This window comes from Cyprinodon tularosa, unplaced genomic scaffold (assembly GCF_016077235.1).
Source record: "Cyprinodon tularosa strain WSP-4 unplaced genomic scaffold, ASM1607723v1 ctg195, whole genome shotgun sequence".
Classification (NCBI taxonomy): domain Eukaryota; kingdom Metazoa; phylum Chordata; class Actinopteri; order Cyprinodontiformes; family Cyprinodontidae; genus Cyprinodon; species Cyprinodon tularosa.
In genome coordinates this window covers 1,543,962-1,562,059 of record NW_024038707.1, presented here as the reverse complement: position 1 = coordinate 1,562,059, position 18,098 = coordinate 1,543,962, and the positions used below count along the sequence as shown (strand labels likewise).

Sequence of the window (18,098 nt, the reverse complement as noted above, 5' to 3'; positions counted from 1 at the left end):
TTCTTACTATTCTTGTGAGTAAAGAATTAAGCATGATAAACCACAAAAACAAAAACATGGTTTCATATTTGGTGTTCAAACAGCAAGCAACAGAGATGTAATAGATGTTTAGATATTTTGATTTAAAAAAACAAAACAGTAAAGGTAGGACAGATTATTTTGCTTTGCTTGGTTTTGGTGTTTTTAGAGGAATGTTTTTGAGTGATGAGCTAAAAATTATCAAAGTTTTTCTACTGAGTTTCACTTCTGTCGATTCAGTTTCTTTTTGCCTATTTATTAGAAATGCAGCATTCGGTTCTGGTACGTGTTTTGTTGAAACCAGGCTCATCAAAACACAGGCTGGCCATACATATCATTTTGTCCGAGTGCTTTTTGTCACTGTGTTGGAGGTGTGGTCAGTTATTAAAATAAAATAGTTTTTCAGAGAGTCTCAGAAGATCTGGACATATAAGTGTGTGTCAGTCTCAGAGTTGAAAGGAGGCACTCAGACTTAATTCAGTTTAATTCATTTCATAGATACTTTATTTTTCCCAAAGGGAAAAGAAATGTTTCAGTAGCTCATATTTTTGTTTTGTTTTTCTCAAAGTTGGTATAAATGTTAACAGCTTTAGGCAAGAAGGATCTTTTGTATTGGTCTATCTTGCACCAGATCTGGAGAAGCCTCTGACTAAAGACACTTTGTTGATGTTAGAAATCTTCTGAACAGAATGCTCTCTTGTCTATGATCATGATTAGAAGGGATCATGATTGTTTTAGAATAGTGTAAGATTTATAGAAGATGAGAGGAAGAAGATATCAAGACTGATAGAAAGAAGATGGAATGAGAGTGGAGGAAAATGGGAGCACTGATGGAAAGAACTAAATAGAAGATGGAACAATCTTAGAAGAGTAAAGCCGAGAGCAGGCAGAAGTCAGAAGATCACAGTAACAAGTTGGACACATATGGATTAATCAGATTGTCCAGTAATGAAAGACAGGAAACAAAAGAGCTGCTGAAGTTCAGGAAGTAGTGGAGCTGTGCATAGATCCCATTAGTGGGAGAAATTAATCGGCTTTAAGATAACAGTAATAAACATATATCATCCTTTACCTTCAGACTTGTAGGGTGCTTTTATCTGTAGTGTACTGTTAACTAGGGGTGTGGGAAATAATCGTTTTGGTGATATATCGTGATATTCGGCTGCCAGATATAATATCGATCTTTCACTTCTTAGTATCGATTTTCAAAAAAAAAAAAATGGTTACATAAAACATTGATGGGAAAATGGGCTACCTCTGCACCACCACTCTGCCAGAAAGCGCTGTGGAGCCCTTTAACTGTGCGTGCAGCACCAAATCTGTATTTGAGGCAGTCACAGTGGAAGAAAACCCCAAACAACATGGATAATAATACCTAATCAATATTTTCTGATGAAAATATAGAGCACTTGCTGTTTTATCTCATCATTTGATTTTGATAGCCGGGGAAAATATGGCAATATATAGTGATACTGCTATATCGTGATAATATCGTATCGTGACCCAAGTATCGCGACATGTATGGAATCGCAACTCCCATGCCAATACTCACCTCTACTGTTAACCGTAGTGCACATCTGTTACGTTTCCCATGTGCTTCCATCTTGGGCGACATTTTAAAACAATAAAACTTGCATATGGATTTTTTTTAAATGGTTTTTCATAAAAATCGGACAAAAACGATATAATTTCCCTCGGCACAACATGGTTATTATTCCATGTAGTAATTCATTCACTTCTCTAAAATATGCCCTTTTAATATTGGAAATCGTGTCATTCCGGGTTTCTAATCAACTCTGACATTGAAATCCAATATGGCTGCCTTGGATAAATGAAATTGAGCTGCGGTAAATGAATGTTAATGTGTCTTTCCCCCGATCTGTATCTCCTCACATACTCTTTTAACTCTAGCATCCCTCTGATCTGCCATTATTATTCTTCATATATTGCAAATACAAGTCAGGCTTTTCTTATGAATGAACAGTGGCACCCTCTAGTGGACAGAAATAATAGCAAAAGAAATTCCCTTTAATCAGAACTGATCATTTGTATAAAAAAACTTTAATCTGTTAAACCATAAAGTCTCAATCGTAAGTCAATCATTTGTTTAGATTAATGTATTTTTAGGTATATTAAGTGTTTGGTCCAAACTGATTACTTGTCAAAATTTGCTCTGGGGAAAAAACAAACAGGAAAACATGCAAGTTACCCGTCGCTACTGAAATAGCTACTAAAACAGTGACTGTTAGATGTTTTGAAAAAATGTGAGCATGCATTTATTTTAATATATTTTCTTTATATTACTATATTATAAAAACAAAAAGATAATCCCTTCAGTTTTTATTATCACTATGAGGAGAACTGTTTAAGGCTTTTGTTGTGTTGTTAAGCATATGGAGGGCTAATCCCAGGGGATCATGATCCATTGTTGGGGTGGGGGGGCTGCTCTTTAAGCATGATCTATTTTGAATGGGCTAAATATGGAAGCTACATTGTGTCAGGCAAGAGCCTCTCAGCTGCTCAGCTGAAGTTCAGATCCTAGCATCAACCTTTAGGAGAGTAAAACCTTCCTGAACTTGTTTTCAGTAACCCTGGTTGGTCAAATACTAGTGCTGTCAAAATTATCGCATTATCGCGTTAACGCGAGGCCATTTTAATGGCGATCATTTTTTTAACGTGAGATTAACGCTATGTGGTTTTTTGGTACAATTTTCCAAGTACATCCCGCTGCAGCCTGCGGGAAGGCGGGGCTATTTTCCCCCAATCTATGCATTTTCCATAGGCTTCGAGAGCGGAGCTCCTCAAGGAAAAAAGACGCTCATACACTGGGTGACGCTAGTGCCTTTTCTTTAAGCCCCACCACCAACAAACAAGTTGAGTGTCTGGTAACTAGTAGCAACCTGAAATACGCTGAGAAAACTGATTACTGAGGTGAAATGGAATCTGCTACGGCACTCTTGCTGTCTGTGTACGCCACAGGTCGGTATCGTGTGTGTGTGTGTGTGTGTGTGTGGGTGGGTGTGTCTGTGTGTGGGTGGGTGGGTGTGTGTGTGTTCTTATTTTTGTTAAGAGGCTGAAAAGTAACTTTCTAGAGCATAGACTACCTCCATCTAGTAATGTCGGTCTATTGATTTTGATGTATTGATTGAAAATTGTTCATTATTACCTTGGTTAATTGACATCTAATGTTAACTCTACTAAATTTTATAGCAGTAGGGTAAAATGCTTGTCTTTGTTCAAAAGACTGTATTAACTGTAAAGACTGTCTTTTACATCAGCCTGTTTTCAGGGCCTTTTTTTTGGCTACATATTTGTTATTTTTTGCTACATGCCTCCCCATCTTCTTGCCATATGTTTCTATGGCATAAATCAGTATCTGTGACCTGTTTTCATTAAAAAAAAAGAACATTGGCACAAACCTAGCCTGTATGTATTTTTTGTATGTCATCGAGAGTATTTAAATGATTTTCAATCAGAATAAAAATGTGTGATTAAAATGCGATTAATCGCGAGTTAACTTGGGCATTGATGCGATTAATCGCGATTTAAAAAATTTAATCGATTGACAGCACTATCAAATACGGATGCAAAGGAAGAAGTAAATGTGTGATTTTGTTGAGCCGTGCTTTAAGGCTTCTCTCCGCAGGTTTATATTTTAATGGACTAGAGCAGGCCTGGGTATCTGTTCAGATTTTAGGATTAAAATGCTACAAGATTTAAACTCAATTCTTCTTTGTTCAACGTTAATTTTGGCTGCTGGTTTAAAAACACATTTGAGTTTGACTATGTTTTTATTTTGCATATTAATCTAGTAATATATTAAAAATCATCAGCATATAAAGTAATGGCAGTTAATGGGGGCTGTAATGTCCAAACCCTCATTCTGAATGTTGAGGTAGATTTGGAAAACACTTTTCTTTTATGAATACATCTTACAAAATCAGATAAGTAGTGATTAGGGCTGAAAAATCTGATTACTTAAATAAGCTTTAAAACGGGCCATTACCTGAAAAAATGACCACCTTCAGCATTATTTAGACAAAACTAGAAAAATATTTTTAAAATTGTTTAAAGAAATATACGTGTTTATATTTGTTTATGGTTTTTGCCATTTATTATTGATTTAGGAACGAGCTGTAAAGTTTTTTCTCTTTAAAGTCCAAAGATTTATTTGAAATGTGAATTTACTCAAAGCACCCGTTTCTAGATTTGTAGAAAATAGATGTATTTAATTGTTAATAAAATAGTTAATAGGTGCAGCCTTAGAATGGATTCAGAACTGAAAAGTTGTTTTTCAACACAACCCTATATTTTTAAAATTCAGTGGTGGGCCGTCAAACATTTGATGGACTTTTCTTTTTGCCACTAAAGCATCATTTCCTATAAATGCTGTATTTTTGCTACTGCTTATAAAAGCTAATGTCCACTCTCAGCTTTTAGACTTAGACATCTTTTATTTTCCTTTTGAATACACAGAGTTTATACAAAATGAATTTTTTTTCGTTCAGCTCTCATGACATTTCCTTTTCATAAAGTGCAGCAGTTGTTTGATCTATTGTTCTGCAAACTGTTATATAACATACTAGCTTATGACATATTTAGATACCTTTTTTTTTTCTCTGTTGAAAATTTGGAGCAGTTATTGTAGCTCTGCTAGTGCGGCATGTAGTCATCCCATTATGAGTCACCCTTACTCATCTGCTCCGACACCAAACAAAGCTGTTGATCAACCTGTGAACACATCTCCCTCAGCACTGATCTTGGATTTAAATCCAAATCTTCGCTCAGAAGCACTCAGTTCCCATTGGTGATGATTAAGGGTGTGCTGAGAAATGAAATGCTGACTTTTATAGGTTTCCAGGTGTGTCTGACTTGAATCGAGAAGAAAATAAAAAAACTCTGGCCTTTTTCTTTTTGCTTTTTTGTTTATATCTGGTAAATGCATCATAGCAAAGCAGTACATGTCAATTCTACGTAATGTTGAAGGGTCAGAAATCCACACAGAAAATGTAGCATTTTGAAACAAAGCAGTTGTGAATCAGGGTTGATAAAAGAATTAAAATTAAGAGCTGATATTTTCCAGAACTTCCTTCAGCTGCAGCGCTGCAATAACAGCGGCTCGGCCCCTCCGCTCCCTGCAGCTTTACCAGACTATGATGATGGAAGTTTAAAGAATGTAAACATGTTGAATAAAGCAACGAAAATAATAATGAAAAGCAACGGGGAAAAAAAGCCACTATCTTTATGGACGAGAGGAAGGGTAAAAGGTGTTGATCTGAGGTGATTTCCCTACAAGGTGGATGGACAAGAAGAAGAAAGTGCTGGTCGATGCTACATGCTAAATATCGTTAGCATAACCTATTTTAAACCTGGGATTGTTATCCACCAAATGTCAGGAGATATACAGGTGCTGGTCATAAAATTAGAATATCATGAAAAAGTAGATTGATTTCAGTAATTCTATTTAAAAAGTGAAACTTGTATATTATATTCATACATTACATACAAACTCATATATTTCAGATGTTTATTTTGTTTAATTTTGATGATTACAAATGACAACAAATGGAAATCTCAAATTCATCATATCAGAAAATTTGAATATTACTGAAGACCAATAAAAACAAAGGATTTATAGAAATGTTGGCCAACTGAAAAGTATGAACATGAAAAGTATGAGCATGTACAGCACTCAGTATTTAGTTGGGCCTCCTTTGGCCTGTATTACTGCAGCAATGCGGCGTGGCATGGAGTCGATCAGTCTGTGGCACTGCTCAGGTGTTATGATAGCCCAGGTTGCTCTAATAGTGGCTTTTAGCTCTTCTGAATTGTTGGGTCTGGTGTATTGCATCTTCTTCTTCACAATACCCCATAGATTTTCTATGGGGTTAAGGTCAGGAGAGTTTGCTGGCCAATTAAGAACAGGGATACCATGGTCCTTCAACCAGGTACTGGTAGCTTTGGCACTGTGTGCAGGTGCCAAGTCCTGTTGGAAAATGAAATCTGCATCTCCAAAAAGTTGGTCAGCTGCAGGAAGCATGAAGTGCTCTAAAACTTCCTGGTATGTGGCTGCGTTGACCCTGGACCTCAGAAAACACAATGGACCAACACCAGCAGATGACATGGCACCCCAAACCATCACTGACTGTGGAAACTTTACACTGGACTTCAAGCAACGTGGATGAAGTGCCTCTCTTCTTTTCCTCCAGACTCTGGGACCTTGATTTCCAAAGGAAATGCAAAATTTACTTTCATCAGAGAACATGACTTTGGACCACTCACCAGCAGTCCAGTCCTGTTTCTCTTTAGCCAAGGCAAGACGCTTCTGACGCTGTCTGTGGTTCAAGAGTGGCTTGACACAAGGAATGCGACAGCAGAAACCCATGTCTTTCATACGTCTGTGTGTGGTGGTTCTTGAAGCACTCACTCCAGCTGCAGTCCACTCTTTGTGAATCTCCCCCACATTTTTGAATGGGTTTTGTTTCACAATCCTCTCCAGGGTGCGGTTATCTCTCTTGCTTGTACACTTTTTTCGACCACATCTTTTCCTTCCCTTCGCCTCTCTATTAATGTGCTTGGACACTGAGCTCTGTGAACAGCCAGCCTCTTTAGCGATGACCTTTTGTGTCTTGCCCTCCTTGTGCAAGGTGTCGATGGTCGTCTTTTGGACAACTGTCAAGTCAGCAGTCTTCCCCATGATTGTGTAGCCTATAGAAATAGACTGAAAGACCATTTAAAGGCTTTTGCAGGTGGTTTGAGTTAATTAGCTGATTAGAGTGTGGCACCAGGGGCCATCAATTTTGAACCTTTTCACAATATTCTAATTTTCTGATATGATGAATTTGAGATTTTCATTTGTTGTCATTTGTAATCATCAAAATTAAACAAAATAAACATCTGAAATATATGAGTTTGTATGTAATGTATGAATATAATATACAAGTTTCACTTTTTAAATGGAATTACTGAAATCAATCTACTTTTTCATGATATTCTAATTTTATGACCAGCACCTGTATATATATTATATATATATAGCACAAAGAAAGATGGATAAACTAGAGACGAGATCAGTGGTCATTTATGGAAAAAAAAAAAACTATTAGAATTGAGGTATAAATTAAAACTATGAATTATTTTAAGCATCAAAATAAAAGGATATTACTAAAATATTAAAACCCTCTGCCAAATGAACCAACTCTTGGTCTGGATTGTAAAAAATGGCAGCACCCTGCGCCTTTAGTAAGGTGCTTCTACAGGTAATATAATTTATCAAACTTACCCAAACCTTCAAGATTGAAGCTTTAGCCTGATGGGAGAGAAATGTTTGGTTGTTTAGAAAGTAAACATCCTTCTTTCCTCCAAATCTGCAGCAGCACTATGAAGTTAATGAGATTTGATTTGTCAGGTCTGCTAATGTTAAACAATCTAATTAAGTCTGAAGTGTTGAATTTGTCTCACATGCCAGAAATTAAACAAAACAAAACAGAAATTACTCGTTAGGCAGACCCACCCTTCACATCCGGTAGGCTACAGAATAGACGCATTTCAATAGCGGGTCAAGGCAAGGTGTTAGATACTTACCCTATCAGTCTCTTATTCTTTTTTTTTTTTTTTTTTTTATCTCCCGGTTAAAACAGATGTGCAGCGCAGGCTTGATACTTTATATCCTCCCCCATTTCCTCCAGAGCACATGACAAATCCTGTTTTCTTGCTGCAGCTTTGAATGCTTGTTTTCCGTTATCTTTGCCTTCATTGCGGGAAAATGAAGTGTTCATTCATCTAGTCTTTGCTCTGCCCCCACATCAGCTGAGTGTGGGTAAAGAGCTGGACTGTTGCAATCTCTCCATCTGTCTTGACCATTTTTTCCCCCCCGAGCCTCTCTCCTCGCCACGCTACAGCTGCCTGCAGCCAAAGGAAGAAGCGAGGCGTTCCTTTCACAGTCTCTGTAGCTGTAGCGTGTAAATTAGCGCAGACGTGGTCAGATGGGCTTCATGTCTCAGATCCGTTTCTCTCTTCAGCCATTCTGCTGGTCGCTACGTCTCACTCTTTCTCTTTGATTCACATGAGAGCCTCCTGTCTTTTATTCCTCCGACATGCTCCCATCCTATTTTTTCTATTATTCCCCGCTTCTCTTTTCCCTCCCGTTATTTAGCAGCCTCTCTGTTCTCTGGCTGTAAACAGCGGGGGAGGAAGAGGATGACCAGGAGAAATATGAGGCCGCGCTGTCAGTTGCGTGCTTGCTCTGAAAGGCAGCTCCAGGCTTGGTGGCATTACGCTCCCTCAGCACGTCACGCCGTCTCTGCTGCTGTTGCTGCCTGCTCTGTTAAGAGTGGAGGGGGGGGGGGGGGGGGGGGGGTGTTGGGCTACTGACCTATTTGTATTCACACCCACTCCCCAGAAAGAGGACTGCAGTATGATCTGAATTTAGCATGCTGTGAGGCAGGAGGAGGAAATTCTGTCGATCTCTTAATTGGATTAAAGACGTGAAACCTCAGGTTTCATCTTCCGAATGAAAAGTTAATCGAATCCGACGAACTCAAAACCTGCAGCGTTTTATGCAGTCAATGCAGATCCAAATGTTTCCTTCTTTATTATTATCTTATATTTAGGCATTCTTGTTTGCATTTCCTGAAAGCTTTTTGGTTTTTAATCTTGCTCCTTTTGCAAAGGAGCATTTAATTTTTTCCAAGCAAGAGGCGGCAGAGTTTATTCCATGTATAACTACTGCCTTTAAGACAGAGTATAAAAGGGTAAAATTATGCAAATATTACATATTTGTTAATGCCTCATTTATACAAGAAACAACTGTTATTAGGTTATAATGGACAGGCCAATTCTGATGTTCAGTTACCGTTGTTGAACACAAATGTTCTAATCGGTGTCTGAACAAGATAAAGGGGCCCAGTCTGCAACCAATGGGTTGCTTCCACCGACATGCTAATATCTAAGATTTTAGATGCAGGCTGTTAAATTCAAATGCAAGTTTTTTAACATCCCTATGTATTACAATATTCAAAAAAAAATAATTTTTATTTTTTTTTTTACTTGCATCACATATCCAGTATTCACTGAATGACGTACACTTTTAAACAGAAGAAAGATGTGATCATATCTGTAGGAGGCAGGAAATTCTGATGGTACGATCATCTTAAGCTACAATTTTTATAGTATTGCTGTTAGGTTTACAGATCTAAACTGCGTTATGTTGAAATGTCTGAGTTGAAACGGCAAAATAAGAAATTATCAATTATGGGGCAATTTTTTTTTTTTTTTTTTTGAACAATCTCTTCAGTCTTGCTTAACTTTCTCTATAGAAGCTGCTTTTATAGTCTTATTTTTCTATTATGATATTTCGGGAAGCTGTGTTCTCATGTTTATCATTATCCCCAGGCTATCATGATTACAGGGTTCCTGCGGGTCCTTATAAAGTCTTAAAAGGCATTGAATTCTTCAAAATAAAACTATGGCCTTAATTGGTATTAAAAAGTCTTTCGTAGGTCTTAATTTTTAAAACATAAATAGGACTATTTTTATTACGATTTATTTTTGTAATCTAAATAAAACGTTAAAATTGACAATTTTTTTTTATATAAAAAAAAATATAACGGCTCCGCATTATTGGTTCCGTCCCGATAGCGGAACCAATAAAAGCGTTGTTGCGGCCGGGACATTTGGGAGATGCACCATTAACTTTTTGTCTGGAAAATATGATCAAGTGTAAATGTAACCAAAATTGTCTCCAGCCAAGAGTTTTCTCCATGGCTAAAACCAGGGAACATACATGAGGCTCAGTGGATTTTGTGCAAGAAGCGATTCAAGCTAGGAACGATGGGAATTAAGGCAGTGGAGTCGCACATGCGAAGCACGAAACACAAAGCGTCAAAATGGAGTTACAGAGAAACAGCCGGTATTTCTCAGTTTAGTTCCACCCTTGTCTCTGCAACGCCTCCACTTATCACCAAATCAAACATACTAAGAAAACCATACAAAGAAAAATAGCTGCAAAAAAGACTTAGCACTGGTTATGTTGGGGCTTTAAAACTGATTTGCTTTGTTCCCTGCTAAAACAAAGTTTGTGAATTCAGTTAAATAATTGTTAAAGTATATCTGTCATTTGTGTGTTTTTAGCTTTCTTCCTGTATGGGAAGCTTTTCAAAATGTGAAACATTAGTGCAGTGGTTTATTTCAAGTGGCATTAAAAAGTCTTAAAAAGTCTTGAATTTAACTTGCCTTATGCTGTAGGAACCCTGGATTAGAATCAGTCCTAGATCTCTAATCTCTAAAAGGCTTCATAATAAAAAAAGAATAAAAAGGATAGCTACATGCTAATTCTTAAAGGACTTCTTCATTCATTTTTTCATCTCTAGGTGCTACGCTGCACAGCCGTTACATCTGTGGCGTGATAGTAGCTCAGACGCAGAAGCAGGCTGTGTAGTTGGATTTATCCCGGGGAAAAAACAGTAATAAAGCATGACATTTATTTATCTTAAATTATATCATTATTAGGATCAGTATATAATCTGACATTGAAACTGCAGATTTAAAGGACTTTGTGTCACTGTCTCGCTGCAGTGTGATTAATATCTAAAGGGTAGTTTACCCTGTGGTGCTCCTGATAGATTGGGCCTATCAACAAGCCAGCAACATCTGTCGTCCAAATCAAATTCTCTAAATCCGTTTATGTCGCCGTGAAAGCGCTGAGATTGTGCTGATGTCATCCTCTTATCCTCAGCCATGAAGCATCGCTCCTCTGAATGCGCCGTAGATGCATGGGGGATTAGTCGAAGGGAAGGACATGGATGCTGCCTGTAGGATGTGATCAGAATTTCAGGTCATCTGCGCTGGAAGAGGATCTAAACAGAACTTATTAAATATTCAGCCTCTTTGGGGTTTTCTATGTTCTGAATAATTTATTCCGAACACGTTGGTGTTCGCCATAAAAGCCACAGAATAGCAGCAGGAGGTATGAATGGGATGACAGAAAGTTCACCAGCTCTGTAAATACAAATTAGTAAATTATCGTTAATGGTCTGTTTGCTTTTCTTTTTTTTAGAGAGATTTTACATTGTTTTCATAGCTTTGGTTTGTTGGTTACACTTTGTGACACCAACATAAACATGAAGTCTCTATGATTGTTTATCTTTTTTCATTAAGTAACATCAAGTCATTTATGACAGATTTTGACATAGTCTAAAATGTAATTGTTATGGTTTTTCTTTCCTTTTTTTTTTACATTAACATAAAAGAATATTTCTGCGTAAGAACAACTTGGAATCTGGGCTGGATGACATGGTCAACACTTATATCATGTTTTATATCTTAATTGTGGTCAGTGTGCTTCCTCTCATCCATTTAGCCTCCGGTTTTATGACCTGCAGTAGCTTTGATTCTGCCCACAGAGCAGAGGTGGATTATTCTAACCTGACAACAGCCAGATGCATGTCTAGCTCCGCCTAGCTCCACTCACATACATCTGGGACACCGCCATAGGAATTGCCTTTACTGAAGGCTGGGCCTTATCAAAACTCCTTGCATATGATTGGATAATCCACTTGACTGTCATCTTTTTCGACATGCTATTTCAACCACTCACACCGAAGCTAACCCGTGACGCTGTGAGAGCTACGCAGGAAAAAAACTAAACAGAACAGCCGACATCTTGGATATAGCAACAGTGGAATCAGCGCAATGTCGGTAAATGATCAATGTCGTTTGTGCCATGAAAATGTCCGGATAAAAGGCAACATTGTGCACAGCAGACTTATTTTAAAAAAAAGAAGCCAACCAAAAAAGTATAGACGAACAACTTACAGAACTCGCTTCTCCACTACGTCACATCCAGGAAACACCCGCCCTGCGTCCTGATTGGCCAGACCATAAATTCGGTTGGGGAAATCACTTTCAATGAGCGGTTTCCCAGATGTATGTGAGTGGAGCTAGGCGGAGCTAGACATGCATCTGGCTGTTGTCAGGTTAGGATTATTCAGCTCCACAAAGTAAAAATCCTGTGCAGAGATCGGTTCCAACTAGTTTAATTTCTAGCTCCATAACAGACTTATCACCAGAGTAGCTAATCACCTGGTTAAGTGAACAGGATGAAGGAAAACAAGTCAGGATATTTACGTTCTGGATCCTGATTATCCACCTCTGCCACATAGCTACCACACAAAGCATCAGTAGCCAAACAGAAGTTCAATCTGACACACCCAGCAGCCTGTTGATCTACAAGTTAACTTCTCTGAAGGATCCTGAACTGAATCAAGCTAATAGAATATAATCTTTAACACTGCATTATTACATCTCTGCACCTAAACACCTGCAGCTGCGCTACGACTCGCAGCATCAACCAGCTGTTATGGCTCCATAACGTGTTGCTTTCTAACAAGACTCCGCCAGATGGATTTGCTCCGCATATCCATCTGGAAACCTTCCGTTAAAGTAATTTTGGGAAGGGGCGAAAATATTGTTTAGCTGATTGGCCTATGTTGGTGATAGACGGGCCAAATAAACCAATCAGATCAATGAAGCATATAACGTACTAACAGAGCGACGACGAAAACACAACCACAAGCCAGGCACAAGGCAATTAATAGATCAAACTCTTGCTGAAACCAGTCGGGAGAAGAGCAAAAACATCTTTTCCTCTGAGAAAAGCCTCCAGAGCAGTGTTTTGCTCTTCTTTCAGTGAAGAAATACTCTGTAATTCCGATAAAACTTGCTCGATAGCCACGCTACCGCTAGTTTCATCGGCTGAAGCCGCCATGTTCTTTAGGCTTAACTGTCGCGCTTCTCGTTGCGTCACACCTCAACCCGCCTCAAAGCCAACGCTGATTGGACGTTCGTTTGGTGAACGGCTCCAAATTTTCTTCAACTGAGAGTCTCCAGACAGATTAGCGAGTGAAACCTTGAAAGCTCGCGCGATCAGGATGGTCTCACGAGGCTAGTTGCTTTCAACTTCTGCTTCAAATGAGTTGTGCTAGTGGATTTGACAGGCAGATATTAAAGACAAATGTTTACAGATCACTTCAATTCAATTTCAATTCAGTTTATTTCTACAGCGCCAATTCACAACACATGTCATCTCAAGGCACTTTACAGTTCACCAGATCATCCAGTCAAATTGATTCAAAGTTTTCTATCTAAGGAAAACCAGTTGATTGCATCGACTCATTGACTCGAATACAATCCCTCACACTAAGCATGCTTGTAGCGACAGTGGCGAGGAAAAACTCCCTTTTTAACAGGAAGAAACCTCCAGCAGAACCAGACTCAGTGTGAGCGGCCATCTGCTGAGGCTGACTGGGGTTCAAGGAGACAGAAGCAGAGACACAAAAAGCAGCTGTAAAAGGCGGCCCCGTCCAGGAAACACACAGCCAGGTGTACAAGCTCTGAGCCAGCTCCCATGCCAGAGGAAGAAGAGAGCACATCCACCCAGTCACAGTCAGAGAAACAGGACTACACTGGAAAAAAGGCCGATCTCAAGCATCTACAAACAAAACTTCCTTTGAGTCACTGGGCTTTCCCCGATCATTTGGCCTTAACCTAGAGACGCCATATGCAGCCACTGTTTCCATGTCTGCCCAACATGGAAACAGTTTGGAGGAGACTGTGCAGCTCCATCACATCACGCTGGACGTCTTCTCGCACCATCTCCGAGTCGGATTTTCAGATGGTCAAACCAAATCGGAAAAATATCCACTTGATAATTGCGTCTACAGCATTAACAACAGAAAACAGCACGAGAGTGAAGGGGCGAAATAATCAGATCATTTCATTTTTATAACCCAACATGGTAATCCAGATTAAAATCCCATTCATTGCCCGGCCCTAGTTTTTCTAACGCAGCCTTTTTACTCTCACCGTGATTTTCTTTGTGTGTAACCTTTTTTTATTTCTTTTGTATTTTCTCAGGAAGGAGCATCTGCTCGGAAAGCCCAGACCCCGGCGCTGCAGCCGGTTCCCCGTCCAGGTCCGTAGTGATTTCTAAGCTCCAGTGTGTTCCTCAGTTATGATCAATGAGCCGTCATCCTGTTGACATTTAAAGAGGGGCAGGAAAATGTTTGGATGTCACAAAATATTTGGATGTTCCCTAAGAAAGAAGTCCTGTTCTGAGATGAGAGAGAATCTTTTCTTCTCTCAATAAGTGAAGCTAATTTGCTCTTCACCTGAAGCTATATTGGAAAACTGAGAGGGGGAAGAAAAAAAAAAACATTGCAGATTCTTTAAACTGATCCCTTCTGACTTCCTTTTATAAGACGTGACCAAATCAAGAGAAATGTTCTGATGTCTGGATTAAATTGCTTGAATGAAGGGGCTTTTTGTCAACAGCAGAGTCACATGGCTGCTAGGCAGCTGGGGAGACACAGGCCTAAACTGCTCCTGCAGTTTTTCCATGTTTTGGTTCCCTTCATGAAGCAAAAAAAGTAGCATCACTTTTATAGAAGAAAGTCACATTCTGGGGATTAACGTCCTAATGTAAAACCATCTTATTTCAGAGTTTTAAACATGTTTTTCTGCAAAAATGTCATCTTTGTCTTTTTAGTTTCACAAGCCAGACCTCCACCAAACCAGAAGAAAGGTACACTACTGCTGTCTTTTCTATGACTATATACATATTATAAGGTGTCTCCTAATCTTCTGTTCCTTTCTGAGGCTTTATTAACCTTTTTTTGCAGGATCCCGAACCCCCATCATCATCATCCCTGCTGCCACCACCTCCCTCATCACAATGCTCAATGCTAAGGATCTTCTGCAGGATCTGAAGTGAGAATAACTCCATACTGAGGAAGGATTAGGTCACAGATATCTGCAATTTGATTATATTTACCCACTTAGAAATTCTCTAAAGTTGGATAAAGCAGTTTTCTACTATTTAATCACCAGATCCTGCTGTTCATTCATAATTAATTTCCCCTTTAAAGCTGCGCTGCGCTCTCATTAAACTGAAAAGCAGAATTTGAACCGGCCATGAAGAAACCTCTTTGCTGTGCATAAGCATAAAACAAGAATTGAATATAGAAAAAAAAAACATGGAAAATACAAAATAAGGGGTAGATGATGTCTGGTTACATTAATGGATATGATGGTCCAGTTAGTAGAACTGGACAGACATTATCAACTAAAGATTATTTCCTTCTTGGTTCCATTTCAGAACATTTTACTGAATAGGGGGGTATTTTTTTACAGCGATAGCGGCGTGTTTAGCTGCAGCAGAGGAGCAGCGTTTGCTCTGGTGGTTTGTTCACAGCAGATGTTATGTGCCATCGATAAAATATTGTCCCCAAAGTTTCACATAAGTTCGTCCCTACCTTAAGTGCCATATAGTACCCTCTCTGTTAACCAGGGATGTTTCAATACAACCTTTTTTATTTTCCAATACAACAGATATTGAATCAATATATCTGCTCAAATCATACATACTTTTATTTAGGGATGCACGATATAATCGGCCCCCTATCGGTATCGGCCTTAAAACTGAATATCGGACATCGGCCACCCCACCGATATTTAACCCGATATTTGATCAGCTTCTGAGTTTCTAAAGTCTAAAAAAAAAAAAAAAAATACTACTTCTTCCTCAAAAACTTATTTTTTTACAGACTTAAAAACTTCTAAAGACGAGGGAAAAAATATTGATACATTAAAATATCACAATATCTTCATATGCTGATATATTGCCATTTAAAAACACCATATCAATCTCTTTTACTATTGAAATATTGCTATATGTCATCGATATGCTACGAAATCCCCTGAAAATTCACAAAATTTTGCCATATTTTTATATGTTGATATATTGACGCGGTATCGATCTATTTTACTACGGAAGAGGATTAGGGCCACTGAAAAAAAAAAAAAAGTTAACTGATTAAAAAAAAAAAAATTCAGTTTAGCATGGGAAAAAAGTGAGAATTCTGACTTTAATCTCAGAATTCTGACTTTTTTCTCAGAATTCTGACTTTTTTCTCAGAATTCTGACTTTAATCTCAGAATTCTGACAATAAAAAAAGTCAGAATTCTGACTTTTTTCACAGAATTCTGACTTTAATCTCGGAATTCTGACTTTTTTCTCAGAATTCTGACTTTTTTCTCAGAATTCTGACTTTTTTCTCAGAATTCTGACTTTAATCTCAGAATACTGACAAAAAAAAGTCAGAATTCTGAGATGAAAGTCAGAATACTGACAAAAAAAAAAGTCAGAATTCTGACTTTAATCTCAGAATTCTGAGAAAAAAGTCAGAATTCTGAGAAAAAAGTCAGAATTCTGAGATTAAAGTCAGAATTCTGAGATTAAAGTCAGAATTCTGACTTTTTTCCCATACTATACTGAAATAAAATTAAAAAAAATCAGTTAACTTTTTTTTTTTCCAGTGGCCCTAATCCTCTTCCGTAATTTTACTAACAAAATCAAAATTTGCAAAATATCACGAGAGTTTGTAACAGAACGATGAAATTTCACGAGATTTTCAAAGTAAAATAGATCGATACCGCGTTTTAAAAAATCAATTTGATATCAGCATATGAAAATATATTTGAGTATATTATTTTTCAAAGTGTCAGAAATGGATAACAAAACTGCTATTTTCAATGACTACTTATTTTTGTCCAGCTTTGACATCGGTATCGACCGCAAGGAAAGTCTGTTGGCCGGCTGACCTGTAGTCCAACTCCAGAATCTAAACACTGTTTGGGTTTCAGGTTTGTTACACCAGATGATAAGAAGAAACAGGGCATCCAGCGGGACAACGAGGTTCTGCTCCAGAGGCGCAAAGACCAGATCCAGCCCGGTGGCACGACGCTGAGCGTCACGGTTCCCTATCGAGTCATCGATCAGCCGCTCAAACTGGCTCCACAGGACTGGTGAGACCTTTTTTAAGATGTTATTTCATTCTCTCTGTGAAGGGAGCTAACATGTCAGTTAAAATTGTGTTTCCTTCTGATTATATCAAAGCTTCTGATACTCTGAACAGTTGATAAAGCATCAGGACTGTTGGAAATAACTAACAGAGTGGGCGGTGTCCGGTTTCAGAAGTCTGTATACGATACAGGTTGCTCCTTTTCTATCTAACACCATCGTGTTTTCTTTGCTTTAACCCCTTATTTGCAGCAACAAGCGCCCGATTAGAAATGTTAACGTATTTTCAAAGAATTAAAAGGTTTACTTATCACTTCAAGCAAAAGGCCAAGATAGTCTCCATTCAAAACAAAATTCCCCTTTCATTCAAAACCACAAACGTACAGTGTAGCTTTTCATTAAAATACTACATACGGAAAAATAAACCCCTTCAAAATGTTAAAGAACAAACGTGAGGAAGGGTTTTAAAAATGTTTTTTTATTAGTTTAAAAGTTTTCTTTTTTTGATCCAAAAAAAGGAAAGTGTATTTCTAAGCAGGTTCAATGAATTTAAAAGGGGAAATACTGATAGAAAGCTTAATGTTTTGTTAATAAAAACATTTAACAGAGTAAGGAGTGAAGCGCAGGTGATGACGCTAAAGTTTTTATTTGTTGAGAAGCTGTTAAACGTTGTGAGAATGTCCAACACTTCTACAACAAGCTCCCTCTCTGTCTCATCATATTGCCTCACAAATAGCTAAAACTGAGCATCGTCAGCTCCTTCACAGCAAGGGGAGTGCATTTAGTTTTTTATTTTTAATTATCGCATCACAAAGCTGCTAAAACAGATTACCTACCTGTGGTTCGGTACGCCCTGATTAATCTGGAAACAGGATTTTCTTCATTTTTGCCATCATCCTTTTTTTTCTCCTGATCTTTTAAAGGGGAACACCATTTATTTTACATTGGGCCCTTGATTTTACGTTATTACATCATTTTCTACTCACCCACATGAGTTTTGTGTCATTTGGAGCCTTTCTGAAGATATTCGTTAGGTTATATCCAAGTAACGTCAGTGATTCGCCTGCATTTTATGAACAGGGTTCCCGCGGGTCCTTAAAAAGTCTTAAAAGGCATTGATTTCTTCAAAATAAAACTAAGGCCTTAATTGGTATTAAAATGTCTTAAATCAGTCTTTCATGGGTCTTAATTTTAAAAAAATCATAAATAGGATTCTTTTTAC

General features: G+C 38.1%; 1 protein-coding gene across 1 annotated transcript in view; it reads left to right on the top strand.

Moving 5' to 3' along the window:
• The window catches only part of cdc73 (cell division cycle 73, Paf1/RNA polymerase II complex component, homolog (S. cerevisiae)), a 40,314-nt gene that overhangs the window by 17,476 nt on the left and 4,740 nt on the right, over positions 1-18,098 (top strand). Inside the window, exons 11-14 of the mRNA XM_038283531.1 lie at positions 13,933-13,990; positions 14,564-14,599; positions 14,697-14,784; positions 16,720-16,881. Of these exons, the coding sequence (XP_038139459.1) occupies positions 13,933-13,990; positions 14,564-14,599; positions 14,697-14,784; positions 16,720-16,881 (344 nt within the window). The remainder of the gene's footprint in view (positions 1-13,932; positions 13,991-14,563; positions 14,600-14,696; positions 14,785-16,719; positions 16,882-18,098) is intronic.